The sequence below is a fragment of the Melospiza georgiana genome, chromosome Z (genome assembly GCF_028018845.1).
Source record: "Melospiza georgiana isolate bMelGeo1 chromosome Z, bMelGeo1.pri, whole genome shotgun sequence".
NCBI classification, from domain to species: Eukaryota; Metazoa; Chordata; class Aves; order Passeriformes; family Passerellidae; genus Melospiza; species Melospiza georgiana.
In genome coordinates this window covers 9634315-9648885 of record NC_080465.1, presented here as the reverse complement: position 1 = coordinate 9648885, position 14571 = coordinate 9634315, and the positions used below count along the sequence as shown (strand labels likewise).

Here is a 14571-nt window from a genome sequence, read left to right as displayed (position 1 = left end):
AAACACCAAAGAAAAAATCCATGGCCTACAAACAGAACTGCATGTACCAGTCATTTGAATAAGAAGGAGCAGAACAAGAGTCCCTCAAACTGCAGTAACATACAAGTAACAAACATTTCTAACCAGTCCTCATTAATTGACATGGTATTTTTACATAGTTACAACTTCTGTTTGGGAGAGCCAGAAAAATACATTTAAATATATTGGAAAAAAAAACTTCAAACATTTGGCTGAGGAACCGGAAAGGAGGGATCAGAACTGTACAGACATTTTCACTGATTTTGCTTCAACCCTGACAAAGTGAAAGAAAAGAATGCAAAACTCCTTCACTGTTTGGGCATGCATCAGTCTGTTATACCCTACTGAAAAATGCAATACAGAACACACATTTTTACCTGCCAAATTTCTGGTTTTTCATATGATTCCATGCAGCTCGGGTTACCAGGAACGATCCCCTCAAATGAATTCTGTGAATTATATCTAGAACAAATTAACATCAGTTTAGTAATTCCAGGATTTGTCTCCCAGATTGAAATGCACCATATTTCTTCTTCATGACAAAAATGTACTCCCTTCACACTGTTTTTTTGTTGGACTTTTTTTGTTTTGTTTTTTTTTTGGTTTTTTTGTTTGTCTTGACAGACAATTTTTCAGTACTTGCCTGAACATACACTGATTATGAAGGGGCTGCCCCCATATACCACCTCTTGTATGGGCCTCTTCTGTACAGAATTCAAAAGTATTCAAAATTCCTGCACTTAGACTCAGACCAGAAGCACAGAAGACAGACTATCCTTGTAAAGTCTCCTCCACTGACTTATCATCATCTACCACCTCAACGAAGGTTTTGCTTTTTCTTCTGTCCCTTGGCACATCAGTTTCCTTTCCTCTCTGCTTTGTTCTGGGTCTTTTAAGCCTGTTTAGTATTCAGCCACTCAGTGCTGGCACTAGGAATGTTGTGTTCACAAAAACTATTGTGTGTAATTCACATGGCTCTTTTTCTTATTGCATTTGGCAACCCAGAGTGGGAAGAAAAGTCCTTCTTACCCTTTGGAACTACACACACCTACCATGTGTTGCAGCACAGACCTGGTTTGCACACTGAACACAAGCAGCTTTCCACTAAGCTTGCAGGGCAAAAGGTAAGCCTTCCCTGTCTTTTCTTTCTTGTTCCCATGGGAGGGATGTACATGTCATCTTTCACACAGAAAGAACATTTGGAAGTTGCTTTAAAATCAACTCACCCCAATCTTCATCACTTATCCGAACAAAAGAACGGTCTCTCAGGATCCTAAAATGCGACATTAGGAAAACAAAACAGAATAAGATCAACATTTGTTTACACAAAAAGGACAGCACACACTCAAACAGGACAGGTATACTCACCCAGCATTGTTTATAACAATATCTGAAATAAAAAAAAGGTAACTAATTCAATGCACTGATAAAATACAAGCTTGTTTCTATTTTTCTCCCACTTCCAAATATACACACACAAGAACAGTGGACATGTACATCATATTACATATATTCAGTAGCTCCTTGTCCTGATTAATGAATCTATCCTTGAACAAATATTATAACATAAAACTTCTGGACAGGCAACTCTCAACCTGACAGGGACCTCAATGGGACAAAGCCTGAAAGGCAGGCATAGCTGTGAAGTGCTGGCTGCCTAGGAATCCAGTATCTGCAGGATGCAGCTATCCTGTACAGTTTTGAAGCCTGCTTTGAATTTCAGAATGCCCCAGTTACGCAGTTTATGCCACCACCTTTGTTGCAGTAGCCCAAATGATAACTAGAGGAACTACAGAGCCTCAAAGCTGATAAAGTGACCGGGATCATAACAATTTCTTGTCAGATATTTAACTGGGTTCCTGTTGGCATTGTTTATGTGTACTTTAAGCCATTTAACCCTGAGTTAAACTCACCAAGTGATTTCAAATAGTGGAAATCACATGGCTAAAAAGAGCTTTAACAGTTACATAAAATACCTTAGGGTTTTCTTTTTTAATTTCTGCTAATGCATGTTGCCCTTATGTAAGCAGAAGAGATTAAAAACATGCAATATTGCTTTCAGCAACATTATTTATGCTAATTCTATGCAGTCAGTCATAACACTTTGTGCTTTGTGACAGTCATAGACTTCGTGTTTTGTGACAGAAATTGTTAACCATTATTGAAGTTCCAAAATTCTGAAGTGTAGGAAAATATGAAACATATACTAAGCTTTACACTGCCGTTAAAACCACAAGAAAAAAAACCAAAAAAAACCCCAAACAAACAAAAACGCCAACAAAAACAAACAAAAAACCAAACAAAACCCAAAAAACCCAAAACAAATAAAAAAACACAAACAAAAGTTGATAATTCAGATTAAAAGCTGAAAGCCCCTTATTCAGATTTCACTGACTACAGGCACCAAGAATTGCTGAGTACTAGTGTGGTCAAAATGTATTTCATACACAGGCTGTTAATTGCACTGCTTATAATGGCTTTGCACTTGCAAACAATTTTCCACATGAATTAAGCAACTGTACCTATCCTCCCAAAAGCCTCAAGGGCTGTCCTCACCAGCTTTTCACCATCTTCTACGGAATCTGTAAGAAAAAAGTAAAAATTCTCAATTAAAATTAACTGGATACACTGCACTTCCAGGATATTAACAACTAATTCCACAGATCTAAGAAAAATAAACTACACACAGCCCCAGTGAAAACTAAATTCAAATCCAGCCATTATCTGCATATGGCGTAAAGCAAATCCCACACAGCAAATCTAAATGGCACAACATTTGTGACAGCAAGAAAAACACAAAGCAAAGCAAGCAAGAACTATCTATTCCCATTTAGCATCTGAAGACTGCGGATGAACGGCTATTTAATACTTCAATGTTAAAAACTGAGATAAAAGAGAAGGGCATTAGTAGATAAATCTTAATTAAATGAGGCAATTAATGCACCTGCTTTTAGCATCTGTCTCCCCACTCCACACAGTATCACACCTGTTTAATGTATATGTTAATGGTAAGCTGGCAGTAATCTTTCACTAGCAGCATCAGCTTTTCATTTAACATGTCCACTATCCCAACAGATAAAGCATTATACTCATCCGGATAAATAACATACCATAATTGGGTACTGCTTTTCCTCCTTTTGCTCTGATTTCATCAACAACTTTGTCAGCAGCTGAGGAGCTTTTGCCATATCCTTTAAAATCACCTCCAAGATCATTCACTGTGCATGACAAAGAAATGAAATTTTTTTTGTTAGCACTCAGACTTCATGGTGTGTCCTTACCTCATTATCACACTGGAGGCTATAAGGAATATTAATAAAGCCTGCTGCATTTGGGATCTTACTGAGAACCATAGATGGCAAGAGAAAAATAGTAGGACATACGACTATTTTTTTTAAAAGCAGTGCAACATACATTATCCCATTTTCTTTAAATAACATGGAAAACCTTTTTCCACCCCTCCATCATGTATTCAACTTGCTTGCCCTGCCCAGGCTACCTCTGTAATTGTGTTGAAGTTCAGAGATAAAGATCTAGATTATACCCCAATCACAGGCAATTTATTCCAGTCTCTAACTACTGCATGAACCGTAAGCAAGACTTTATTCCTGTTAATAGAGTTGCTAAACTGTTACTAGCCACCACCATCATGGAAGAGACCCAGCGGTCTGAACAAAGTGAGAAGCGCCAGCTCTGGAGCTTCAGATCCTGCTCCTGACACACACAGCTGGTCCAGGCTGCTCTCCACACCGGGGCACACGTCACTAATGGCAGCTGGAATGTCGTGTTGCCACACTCTGCTGCACTCCTGCACATCCCACAGCTTCACAGAATTACCAGGGGAACAAAAACACTACCAAAAAATCCCATAAAACATTGTATTTGGACAAAGAATTTTTAAAAATTGTAAAAAGTTGTTTAAATGGGTTCAAAATGGAATTGTAAAAAAGACAGAACTGACTGAATTTACATGCCACAATGGTATTCTGCTAAACAGCCTTTTGCTATGGTGAATTCCAGCTTTCTGCCTTCTAACTTCTACCCTCTAGAAGCCAAAGTAAAATCCACAAAATATGAAGGATGTTTTTGCTGGTCTTGATGAAAAGCAGCATGCCAAGTCTGTTGTATCATGACAAAATGAAATAGACCCATTTTGTGCCTTTTTTTTTAACTCTCTATGTAAACAGGAACATGGCTCGCAGGACACACAAAATCACTGTATTATCCAGATCAAGAAGCCTCATCTGGAATCCTATATTCAGCTTTGTGTGCTGCACTTCAAGAGAAATGTAGAAACATGGCAGAAAATTTGTGAGTAAATAAAAATGCCAAAGTCCAGAAGAAGCGAGCATCAAAAGAGGAAGGACATGTCAAAAAAACCAGAAAAAACAACCAAGCATAAACAAACCAAATACAAAAAATGCCCAGCCTTAAGCAGAAAGTACAAGCACCTTAACAGTGATGCAAAAAACAAAGGAGACAAAAATCTCCAAGCTAACAGATCAATATCTAACAATCCAAACATGCAGAAAACACAATTCAAGTGAAAAGAATTAAGGAAAATTTCTAAGTGTAGTGATGTGTTAGGATAGGCAACGCAGGCAGACTGGTCAGCCTGAAACATCCACGGTATTAAAGGAAAGCAAATCAGGGACAACACCTGGGAAAGAAGAGTGAACAATTTGGGTGGTAAACATACACAAACCATTCAGTCCTGTTAAAGCCTTACAACTCTACCACAGACAAGTTTATATATGCTTATCCCACACTTCAATATTAATTTGCTGACAAAAACCTAATTAAATATTTGGTAAAATTTTCAGAGGTGGTAAAGTACCTTAGGCTGAGCACAGGCACTAATGGAGTTGAAACAAAAACGAGGATGCAAGAAAGAGTTGAGCTATTACAGGATTTAAAAACAGTAACGCCATGACTGTGATAGAACAATGAAAAAAAGCCCCTAACAACAAAATAGAGAAATAACATTACTATATGCCCAAGCTTTACATCATGCAATTTTCAGTTGAAATCACACAGTCGAAAAGAGCCAAAGACTGTAGTGGTTGTGGCAGGGCATAGCTATAGTCTGAATCTTGGAGAACTCCTCTAAGGCTAGGAGTGTGTCACAAAAGAGTAGCAAAAGCAAATCTGAAGGGTGAAACAGTTGGTGCAGAGCACCTGACATCTACAGTACAAGTTTTTTAAACAGTAAGCCAGCTGATTTCTTGTGGTATTCTGGTGTCACAAACCAAGCACACATGAACAATGTAGGTGTGCTGATAAATTGCATCTTCTAGTCTGTTTTTTAAAGGACTCATGCAATTCAATACCATTTCACTACACAAACAAAAATACAAATAGGATACATACCAGGAGAGATGCTTCAAAAGCATGACTCTAAACTAAAACAGCAACAAAAGAGCCCTCAGCCAGACCAGAAGAAACGGTAAGTCTGGAGATGACACCGGATGCAAGACAAAAGCAAATCAACCCTTCTTCCTACTTTCAACTTTTCCTGATGAGAGGCATGAAGGAGATAAAAAATAACAAAAAACAGTGGTAGCAGGCAGCCTCAGGGTGATGGGAAGAGAGTTTTCCACCTAGGCTGCTCTTGTCAATTTAACCACACCAACAGCAACTCACTCAATAGAGATGCAGGACTGGACAAAGGCGTCATGTTGGGGCCTACTGTTATTCTTCCAACTACTCTAAATATTCCCCCAGAGTATTTGATCACTGATCTTAACATACCTTAATTTCCATAACTTATAAAAAGGAACTTGTTTTAAAGAGACAAGGCAGATATAAGCCTCATATCTGCTTGAGTTTTAAAAAACTAAAGATTATACAAGTAGTTTCTCAACTCTTTGAAGTTAGAATTGTAAGAGAACAAGAGAAATAAATACAAGCATGTAGAGGTAATACTGCAAGATAAGCTGAAGTGTGGTGAAGTTTCCAAAAGGAAACAAGAAGTTGCCCTTACAGTCAATTCTTAACTTACTGTTTAGTTATTACACAATAAGGCCAAGAGATAAAGGAGCATTAGCTGTGTTCAGGCAATAGAATACATTTTCTTTCAGATCATTCCAGAAAGTAAGACCACCACCATCTGCAGAGAGTCCATACAAAATATTTGGACTGATTTAGTGACATAATTTTTGCTGAAAAAGAACTCAATGTGAATTATTCACATCCACGGTAAATACAGCAAGTATCAAAGAAGGCAATTAACAGAAACAAAATAAGAAAAAACCCAGATTTTTTTTAAGTTGTCTATATACATAGTCATTTTCAATCAATAAAGTAAAACCAAACATTTTTCTTGAAATTTTGTAAACTGAGATTGGCATTGTCATTAGAAAACTACAAACAAAAACAGCGAGCAAGGTCTTGTCCATAAATCTCTTTAAGCATTTAATCTTGAACTCATCAACAGTACCTGTACAAATTCATCAATAGGCAGCAAAACTATAAAATCACAGGAACCTCTTTAGGCTGGAAACATCTGTGAGGTGAAGTCCAACCATTAATGTAACACTGCCAAGTCCAGGAGTAAACCACATCCGCAAGTGCCACATCCACACATCTTTTAAACACTTGCAGGAATGGTCATTCAAGCACCTCTCTGGCCTATTCCAGCACCTGACAACCCTTCCAGGGAATAGATTTTTCCTAAGAGCCAATCTAAAAATGGCAATACTGATTGCTGGTGAGTACCCAAAATACAACTTAACCTACAGGACTGCCTTGTGATACAGCATTTTTCACAACTAAATACGCCCTGCTAAGGTTCAACCAAGGAACTACAAAACCACCAGAAGTTACTGACAGCTACTTGGCACTGACACCGAGACCAGACGGCTCTGCTGTCCCATGAGCCACAGAAAGGAACAATGCTATTGAGCTACATTTCAGTAACTTCTTTCTTGAGAGGCAGTACTACAAGATAACATATTCACAAATGGTCATATTGGAAGATTGTGAGCACAATTTACCAAAGACAACACACTCTCTGGCCACAGATTGCAGTAAAAAGTTGTATGCATAATTGGAAGTTAAATCTAAGAAATGATCTAACTCAAACTGGCTTTCCAGCAAAGGTAAGCTCTTGGACAAACCTGGGCAACTTGTTTCATAAGAAAATAAAGCTTAGAGGCAAAATTAAACAGCAAAAGATAAGACAGAAAACCATTAAATAACAAAGGTTACTGTCAAAAAGGGCATGGACTGCCGAATGCAAGCTATCTGAAAAAGCAAAGGTTACTGCCTAGATCAAGTTAGTTAAGATAAAACTTACCAACTACTGAAGCTCCTCTTTCAGCAAAAGCCAGAGCATATGCTCTGCCCAAACCTAATTTTAAAAAAAAAGAGAAAGTTAAAAACAAGAGTGAATTTGTTTCCTCAATCACAATTCAGACAAAAGCTACAAAAAATGAATCACATCAAGAAAAATGCACCAATTCAAAACAAATACCTTGCAGGTTCAAAGTAAAACATTATTTCGCCCAGGAGCTCAAAGTCTTTTACAAGAATAAAACACATAAGTAAACAAACAGATAAACAGTAAGTAGAACTTCCAGTCAAGCAAAAAAAACCCCAAACAAACCACGCTTACTCTTCGTTACTGGATTCAGCCAAAGCATCTGGGAAAGCTGTTTGCTGCCGAGTTTGTGCTTGTGATAGAAAAATACACTTTAAAGGAAGAATCTTTAATGTCCTAAGGTAACACTGAAGAAGGAGGGGATATTTAAAGTTAATTAATTACGCACTAAGTGAATAAGATACTTTCCTAGTTAAAGTTAAAAATTGAAAAAGAAACTGAACAAAATTTAACTGTGACTGAAGATATACTGACAAAATCATTGGGATACAAAGGAATGCCTAATACCTCAGATAACCAAACAGACACATAGTTTGCCTGTCCTAAGAGAAGACTGTCATTTCTGCACTACAAACAAAAGCAAGGGTCTTGAACCTTCACTCTGGCTTAGATTCTAGCTGTATTTTGCATTCATTGCAATAAATCATTTACAGATATACTATCCACTGTAGCAATCAAAAGTTGTTGGGCTTAATGGCACTGATCCTTTTTTTATTCATTTAAAAAAATGGAGATTGAAATGACCAAAAAATCATCAGTCAAAAGAAAGTTCCTCAGAATCCAAACACTATCTCTTTGCACCTCACTTGGACATTCAAAGCCACTTCTCAAAAAAAAATAAAAAAGGTTGGGGAAAAATAAGAATTGTATATACTGTTTTTAAGCGCACTAATTTCACAGCAATAAGTTGAAAATTTCCTTAAGACTCCCTTAGGCCTCTGCAGCCAAGAGTTTCACATGTGAGGTGCATATACACCCAACTGCTCATACAACCCAAGAAAACCTTTTGTTGTTTTGTTTTGAAAAGCCACGGAGAAGTGCACAAAACTCAGGCCATGCTATATGAGCTTGTCTTCTCAACTGCTAAGCAAGGATTGAACATTTGAGAATCAAAACTAGCCTTAAAAAAAACAAGACAGGTTGACTAAACAATGTCCAACACAGCAATTCACAGAGGATCTCCTCAAAGTGAAAATAAACACTTTTCAGATATGTGCGTATGTGAAAACAGGTATGACTTTGACACAAACTAGTGATTCAGATGTCTAAATAAATTCCCCGCTCTGATCTGTTCACCAGCATCCAGCTGAAAAACAATGCTATTAGTAATGCAATCTAACTACAGTGATGTAAATTAAATAAAAGCAAAATGAGAACTAATCTGTAAATAACAGGTTCTCCCTTAATCTTGGCTTAAATTTAATCAACACTTACTGAAAAACTGTTGTGAAATAAAACTTACAAGAGGAATTTTCTCTATTAACAAACCATTTTCAGCCTAACCCTATTAGTACAAGGGTCACTGTACACACACTTATGACATGAAACTTTTTCTCAGTGCAATACTTTTTAGAAGCTTTATTACTGCCACAGTGACCTTGTTTTGCTATTATGCAAGATCTTAACCTGTTCTTCAGTGAAACTATATAGGGAAAAGGCCACAAACATAGATGTGGTACAAGCAGAAAAGCAACATTAAAAAACGTGGTCTCAATTATTATCAGGTTGGTCACTTTCAGGTGATGTGCATGGACTGTTCAGTGCTTTCCAAAAGTACTTCACAAGACATCACTTAATCTAGGACCCCAAAACGACTCCGCTGGAAACGTGAGGCACCACAAAATGAGAGCAAAACTCTACCGTGGGGAGGGAGGGCAGAACCTTTTCAGAGCACGGCTAAACAAGTTTCCTAAAGAGCTCATCACAAACACAAACTTCGCCTGTCGTTCATCCACACTGACAGCCCGTATTTTTGCTCAACCACCAGAGTAGGCGAAGGCCAAAGCGTGGACACAGAGAATGAAAAAAAAAAAAAACAATCAAAGGGGGAAGAAACAAATAACAGAAAAACCCAACCAACCAACGCACCCCACGCCATAACAACAAATACAAAAACACTTCCTGGCAAAACCAAGCATTCCACGTTTCCCGGAGGGCTCAAGCCCGCAGACCACCAAGAGCGCAGGCCAGCCCCGCTGCTGGCAGCGGTCTCTCCCCGGCCGCTCCCCGCTGCCCCAGGCCGGCTCCCGGGTGGGCCGCTGCCGTCAGCAGCCCCGGCGGCACAGCGAGAGCGCGGCTGCAGCACAACCGTGCCAAGCCACACGGCTCACACGCCTCCGACGCTACGTCCAAGGCTCAGGGGGAAGGAATTAGGGTACCAGGACAGCGCTTGGAGGAGGACATCCACTGCTGAGAGGGGTGCAGCGGCGCTGCTCCCCGCGTGTGTTCAAACAGCAGAAAAGCCCCATGTTCGGAGGGGTTCCCAGCGTGGGCAGCGCCGGGCCGGCCTCGGACGGCAGCAGGAGGCACGGCCCTGACCCCTGCACAGCCTTGGCACGGCCAGGAACGGCACGGCCAGCACCTCCCCTACAGCCCCGCTTCTGCCCTCTGCGGAAACAATACGCTTTTTCCCCCGAAGCAGGACCGGCTGTCCCCGGGACACCTGCCGGGGCCGCGGGCAGCAGCGGCGGCTCCGCGGAGCCCGCACCGCCCGGGCTTCCCCCGAGCAGTTCTGCCGTCTCCCGTGGGGGCGGAAACCCCGGCCGGCGCTCACCTCCTCCGGCGCCTGTCACCAGCACCACCCGCCCGTCGAACCTCAGCCCCGCCGCTGCCATGGCTCGGCTCGGCTCCGCTCCGCTCCGCTCCGCTCGGCTCGGCGCCGCCCGGCTCCACTGCCCGGCCCCGACCCCAGTGCCCGGCCCCGGCCCGCCCGCAGGAGGGACAACACGGGGCGGGGAGGTGCGCCCGACCGCGCATGCGCCAGCACCGCAGCCCGCTGGGAACTGTAGTGTGCGATGGGAAGGGGAAAGGACGGGGAGGGGAAAGGAAGGGGCGGGGAATGGAGGGGCGGGAACGAGGGCTCAGGAAGGGAGGGGGAAGGAGCGGCGAGGAAGGGTTGAGCAGAAGAAGAGAAGGGATATGATGGGATGACGAGTGGGAGGGAAAGGAGAGAGAGGAAGACATGGGGAGAGGATGGGCAGGGGGAGATGATAGGGAAGATGTGTGCTAATGTCTTTACAAACAATTCGATGCACAGAAGTATGGGTGTTAATGTCTTTGAAATCGGTCTTAATGTCGCTATTAACTTCAAGCTGCAGGTTTGTTGCAGAGCCAGACAGCTTGACTCCTGAAATAGACAAAGGTCGAGGCATTAAATCCCGCAGGTGTGTGCCCCAGTGCACTCTACCCCTTTATTCGAATAAAGTTGCACGACTCTTCTGTTTCCTTTATGGACAATGGCTTTTCATAGTGTGATTTTCCGTGCAAAAGGAAGGGATGGGGAATGGAGGAGAGGAGAGGAGAGGAGAGGAGAGGAGAGGAGAGGAGAGGAGAGGAGAGGAGAGGAGAGGAGAGGAGAGGAGAGGAGAGGAGAGGAGAGGAGAGGAGAGGAGAGGAGAGGAGAGGAGAGGAGAGGAGAGGAGAGGAGAGGAGAGGAGAGGAGAGGAGAGGAGAGGAAGGGTTGGGGGAGGCGAAAGGCAGGGATGTGGAAGAATAAAGGGAAAGGAAGGGAGAGGGATGGATGGGGAACAGAGAGGAGGGAAGGAGATGGAGAAGACAAGGGGAGAGGAAGGGATGAGAAGGGTAAGGAAGGGATGCAGAGGGCAAGGAGGGGCTCAGGATGGAGGCAGTAGGGCCCAGGATCAGCCCTGCCTGGCCCTGCTTTCCCAGGCTGGCTGCTGTGAAGGATGGGAAGGAGGGAGCTGTCCTGTCCTGTCCATGTGCCTAGCGAGGCCATTGCTGGGCCAGATTGCCAGATCCTTGCTGGATTGTGAGGCTACCCTGGTGTAAATCATCCTGTCGCCGTTTAAAGCTAATCTACAATTACTTCTTTTATTGTAATATTGTCCATGGTGTGCAATTTTTCTCTCCCTCTATTTGCAATTTCCCAGTGGAAACATTGCTTTCCCAGAGGCCTGGGAACTCTGTTGAGCAGTAAAAGTGCAATACGGCACCCTTTCTTTGCCCCACGGATTTTGGCTGTCCGTGTGCGGAGGGCAGTGCTGGGTGCAGCACCTGGGGCCTGCAGGCAGTCCCAGGCCCAGCACAGCATTCCCACTGGATCCAAAGGACTCACCATCAGGCATGGCTCAAACCCTCAGAAGGGTGTCGATGGTGCCTCTGGGAACGTGTCTAAGAAAATATAAAAGGCGTTTTGCAGCAATTGTGGAAGAGCAGAGAAGCTGAGGGAGAAGCAGCCCTGCAGACACCAGGCCCGTGAAGAAGCAGTGACAGCTCCGGATTCCGTGGAGGCCGTAGAGAAGACACCCCATGGAGGTTCACACTGGAACAGGTTTGCTGGCAGGACTTGGGATCCCGTGGGGGACTGGAGCAGCCTGTTCCTGAAGGAATGCATGCTGTGGGAGGGACTCATGCTGGAGCAGGTCTTGAAGAGCTGCAGCCTGTGGGAGTGACCCCATGTGAAGCGAAGGAGAACGGAGTGAGGCACAAGGAGTAGCAGAGTGTGTTGTGTTTACTTGAACCAGACAGTGGGTTAAGTATGAATATACACACTTAATCATTATCTTATTGCAGGTGTTGCATGAGACAGTGTTATTCAGAATGTAATTATTCTGGCATTTCATAGGGCCAATGCTTAAATCTAGGGCCTGCACAGGAAACAGAGGATTGTAAGGAATGCACAGAATTATTTTTTTCAGGAAATCATCTACATATTCCCTCTGCACAGATAAACTAATTCATAATTAATCTTTCTTGTAAACTTTGGATTATTTCTGGAGCAAATAGAAAGAAAAAATGGTTTTGCTGCCTGGTTATCTTCTTGGCTGTAAATGCCTTACTGTCTGTATTAAAGAAAGGTGATAGCTTCCTGAGTGACAGCTATTTGGAGACTTCCAAAATAGAATAAATTATAATTTCTGACCTCTAATAATCTGCAGCATTCACTCCTTTAGAAACAGCAGGAACAGAGACTAGTGGTCTATGATTTTATGACACAGTTCGGCTTGCGGGGCTTTGAAAGCTTCAACTGCAACTTACGCTGTGGGCACTAGAGTGAGCCCGTGCTACGGTTGGCGGCCCCAAGTGCCCACATGCATGGCACCACCCACGGGGAAACTGCTGGAAACGACAGGGGACAAAACCATTTCTGAAGGCAGCCAAGGGAAACTGCATCAGATAAATAATCTACAATCAATCACAAGGTTTAAGTGTAGGGAAAAATTCTTGACTGTGCGCAGAAACAACCCGTTGCACTGGAGGTGGTTTTTTTCTGTCGCAGCACGAAATACCCTTACAACTAATTAAAGTTCGGAAGTTTGTCTGTGTCGTTTGAGTGCAGCTCGGTAGAGGAGCGAATTGCCCAGCAGTGAGAGGCCCGGTGCAGCTGGGTGTGTTTTGCAGAGAGAACATCGCTGATTGTGGTTTGGCTGCGCTGTGCTTGGCAGCAGGAGGAGGCTCTTTCCTCGGGGGGAGGAGGGCAGACAAGTGAGTCAGATTGCGATTGCCCTTCCTGAGGAAGTAACAGATTGAGCCCTTAACATCTGTGAGCTTTGGTTCAACCTCATCACTCAACGTTTTTTTTTATTGTTGCCGCAGTGTGGGATTGGGCTCCCACCTGGGAAAAGAAAGGGAAGTCTCCAGGATGCTGTTGAGAGCAGCATCTAGTAAAGACTGGAAAAACCCACAAGGACTGAGTGGTCATCCTTTCAGTACCAATTTTATGTGCATAATACCCTATGTAACTGTATTAATCTAGAGCAGCTCAGATCTGTGAGCACTTCTATAAACAAGGCCTAAGAGAGCCAGGTATGTTTTCAGTGATGATTCTGTCCACCACCAAATCTTTCATGATCTTGAAGCCATTTCAGCTCTAGTCTTTCACATTCCATAGTCTTCCATCTCCTGTATTTTTACAGATGATGGGCTATTCAAGAATGGGACTTACTCTTGAATTTGCCTAGAAGTTTGTGGTTGCATGGCTCAAATAAAATCAGTCCCTGAGGTACTTCTACGGCAGAATTTGTTGCTTAGATACCAAATAAACAGGCCTTGTTAACAAGTCAGGAACTTTTACAGCTACCTTATTTTTGTGCTTAGAATGGGATTAGAATCAAGGGAGGGCTCACACTTCGACACAATTAAGAGTTTGCTTAACAGAATGGTGTTTTTTCCTGCAGACCACAAAATAAAGTGCACTGGAGAGACAGTACATCACTTCTGTATTTTATGTTTTTAAAGTTAAATTTGTCTGTATTTAAAAGATGCAAAATACAAGGAACCATTCTGGATGGAAAGGTGTTTGATGGGTTCCTTTAGTAGTCAGAAGAGCTTTGTTCCAGCAGTCATACAGCTATCAGAAAATATCTGTATCAGTCTGAAAAAGGTATGATGGGACTGCTGTGCTTACCAAACTGAAGTGATGGTAGGTGGAAACATGAGCAGGGTAGGTGTCAAGCCACAAACCAAGATCAGGTGCCATAGTGAGTTTTCAGTGATTGAGCCATAGCGAATGAGAATAATAGCAGGATATCCACATTCCAAACACAGCCAGCCAGGGTTTAACAAAATAAGTCAGTTCAAAAAGGAGGACCAAAATTGCTTTATTTTGTCTCATAGTGAGCAGTGTGAGCTAGCATATATTTATCATTAACATTTATACTGACATTTCAGACATTTTTCACTAGGAAAAAATTGCCAAAACCCCCACTCAGCACCTTGTAATATTGAACGTGATGATGTTTCTTTCCTGTTATGCTTCAATGCCTAGAGCAGGTAAGTTCTTTCCATTAAGAGTAAATTTTCGTGCTGTGCACTGAAGCATATTTAGTGTATGTGCTAACATCTTTTGGCTAATAGGTTAGATAATTTGGTTTGGGTCTTTTTCTTTTACAAGTCTTTTGTAAACTACGGGCTTGCACTAGGGGTTTCCATAGTTGTGGGTACTGTGGGAGTCGTAATCCCATTGGGAATGGTTTCTACTGTCTGTGTCTAGA

General features: G+C 42.4%; 1 protein-coding gene across 1 annotated transcript in view; it reads right to left on the bottom strand.

The window, feature by feature from the left end:
- Positions 1-10273, bottom strand: part of HSD17B4 (hydroxysteroid 17-beta dehydrogenase 4) — a 62961-nt gene extending 52688 nt beyond the window's left edge. Inside the window, exons 1-7 of the mRNA XM_058043975.1 lie at positions 10173-10273; positions 7316-7369; positions 3129-3236; positions 2541-2600; positions 1387-1408; positions 1245-1291; positions 396-480 (exon numbers count right to left, since the gene is read on the bottom strand). Coding sequence (XP_057899958.1) covers positions 396-480; positions 1245-1291; positions 1387-1408; positions 2541-2600; positions 3129-3236; positions 7316-7369; positions 10173-10233 — 437 coding nt within the window. The 5' untranslated portion in view covers positions 10234-10273. The remainder of the gene's footprint in view (positions 1-395; positions 481-1244; positions 1292-1386; positions 1409-2540; positions 2601-3128; positions 3237-7315; positions 7370-10172) is intronic.
- Between the last annotated feature and the right edge of the window lie 4298 nt (positions 10274-14571).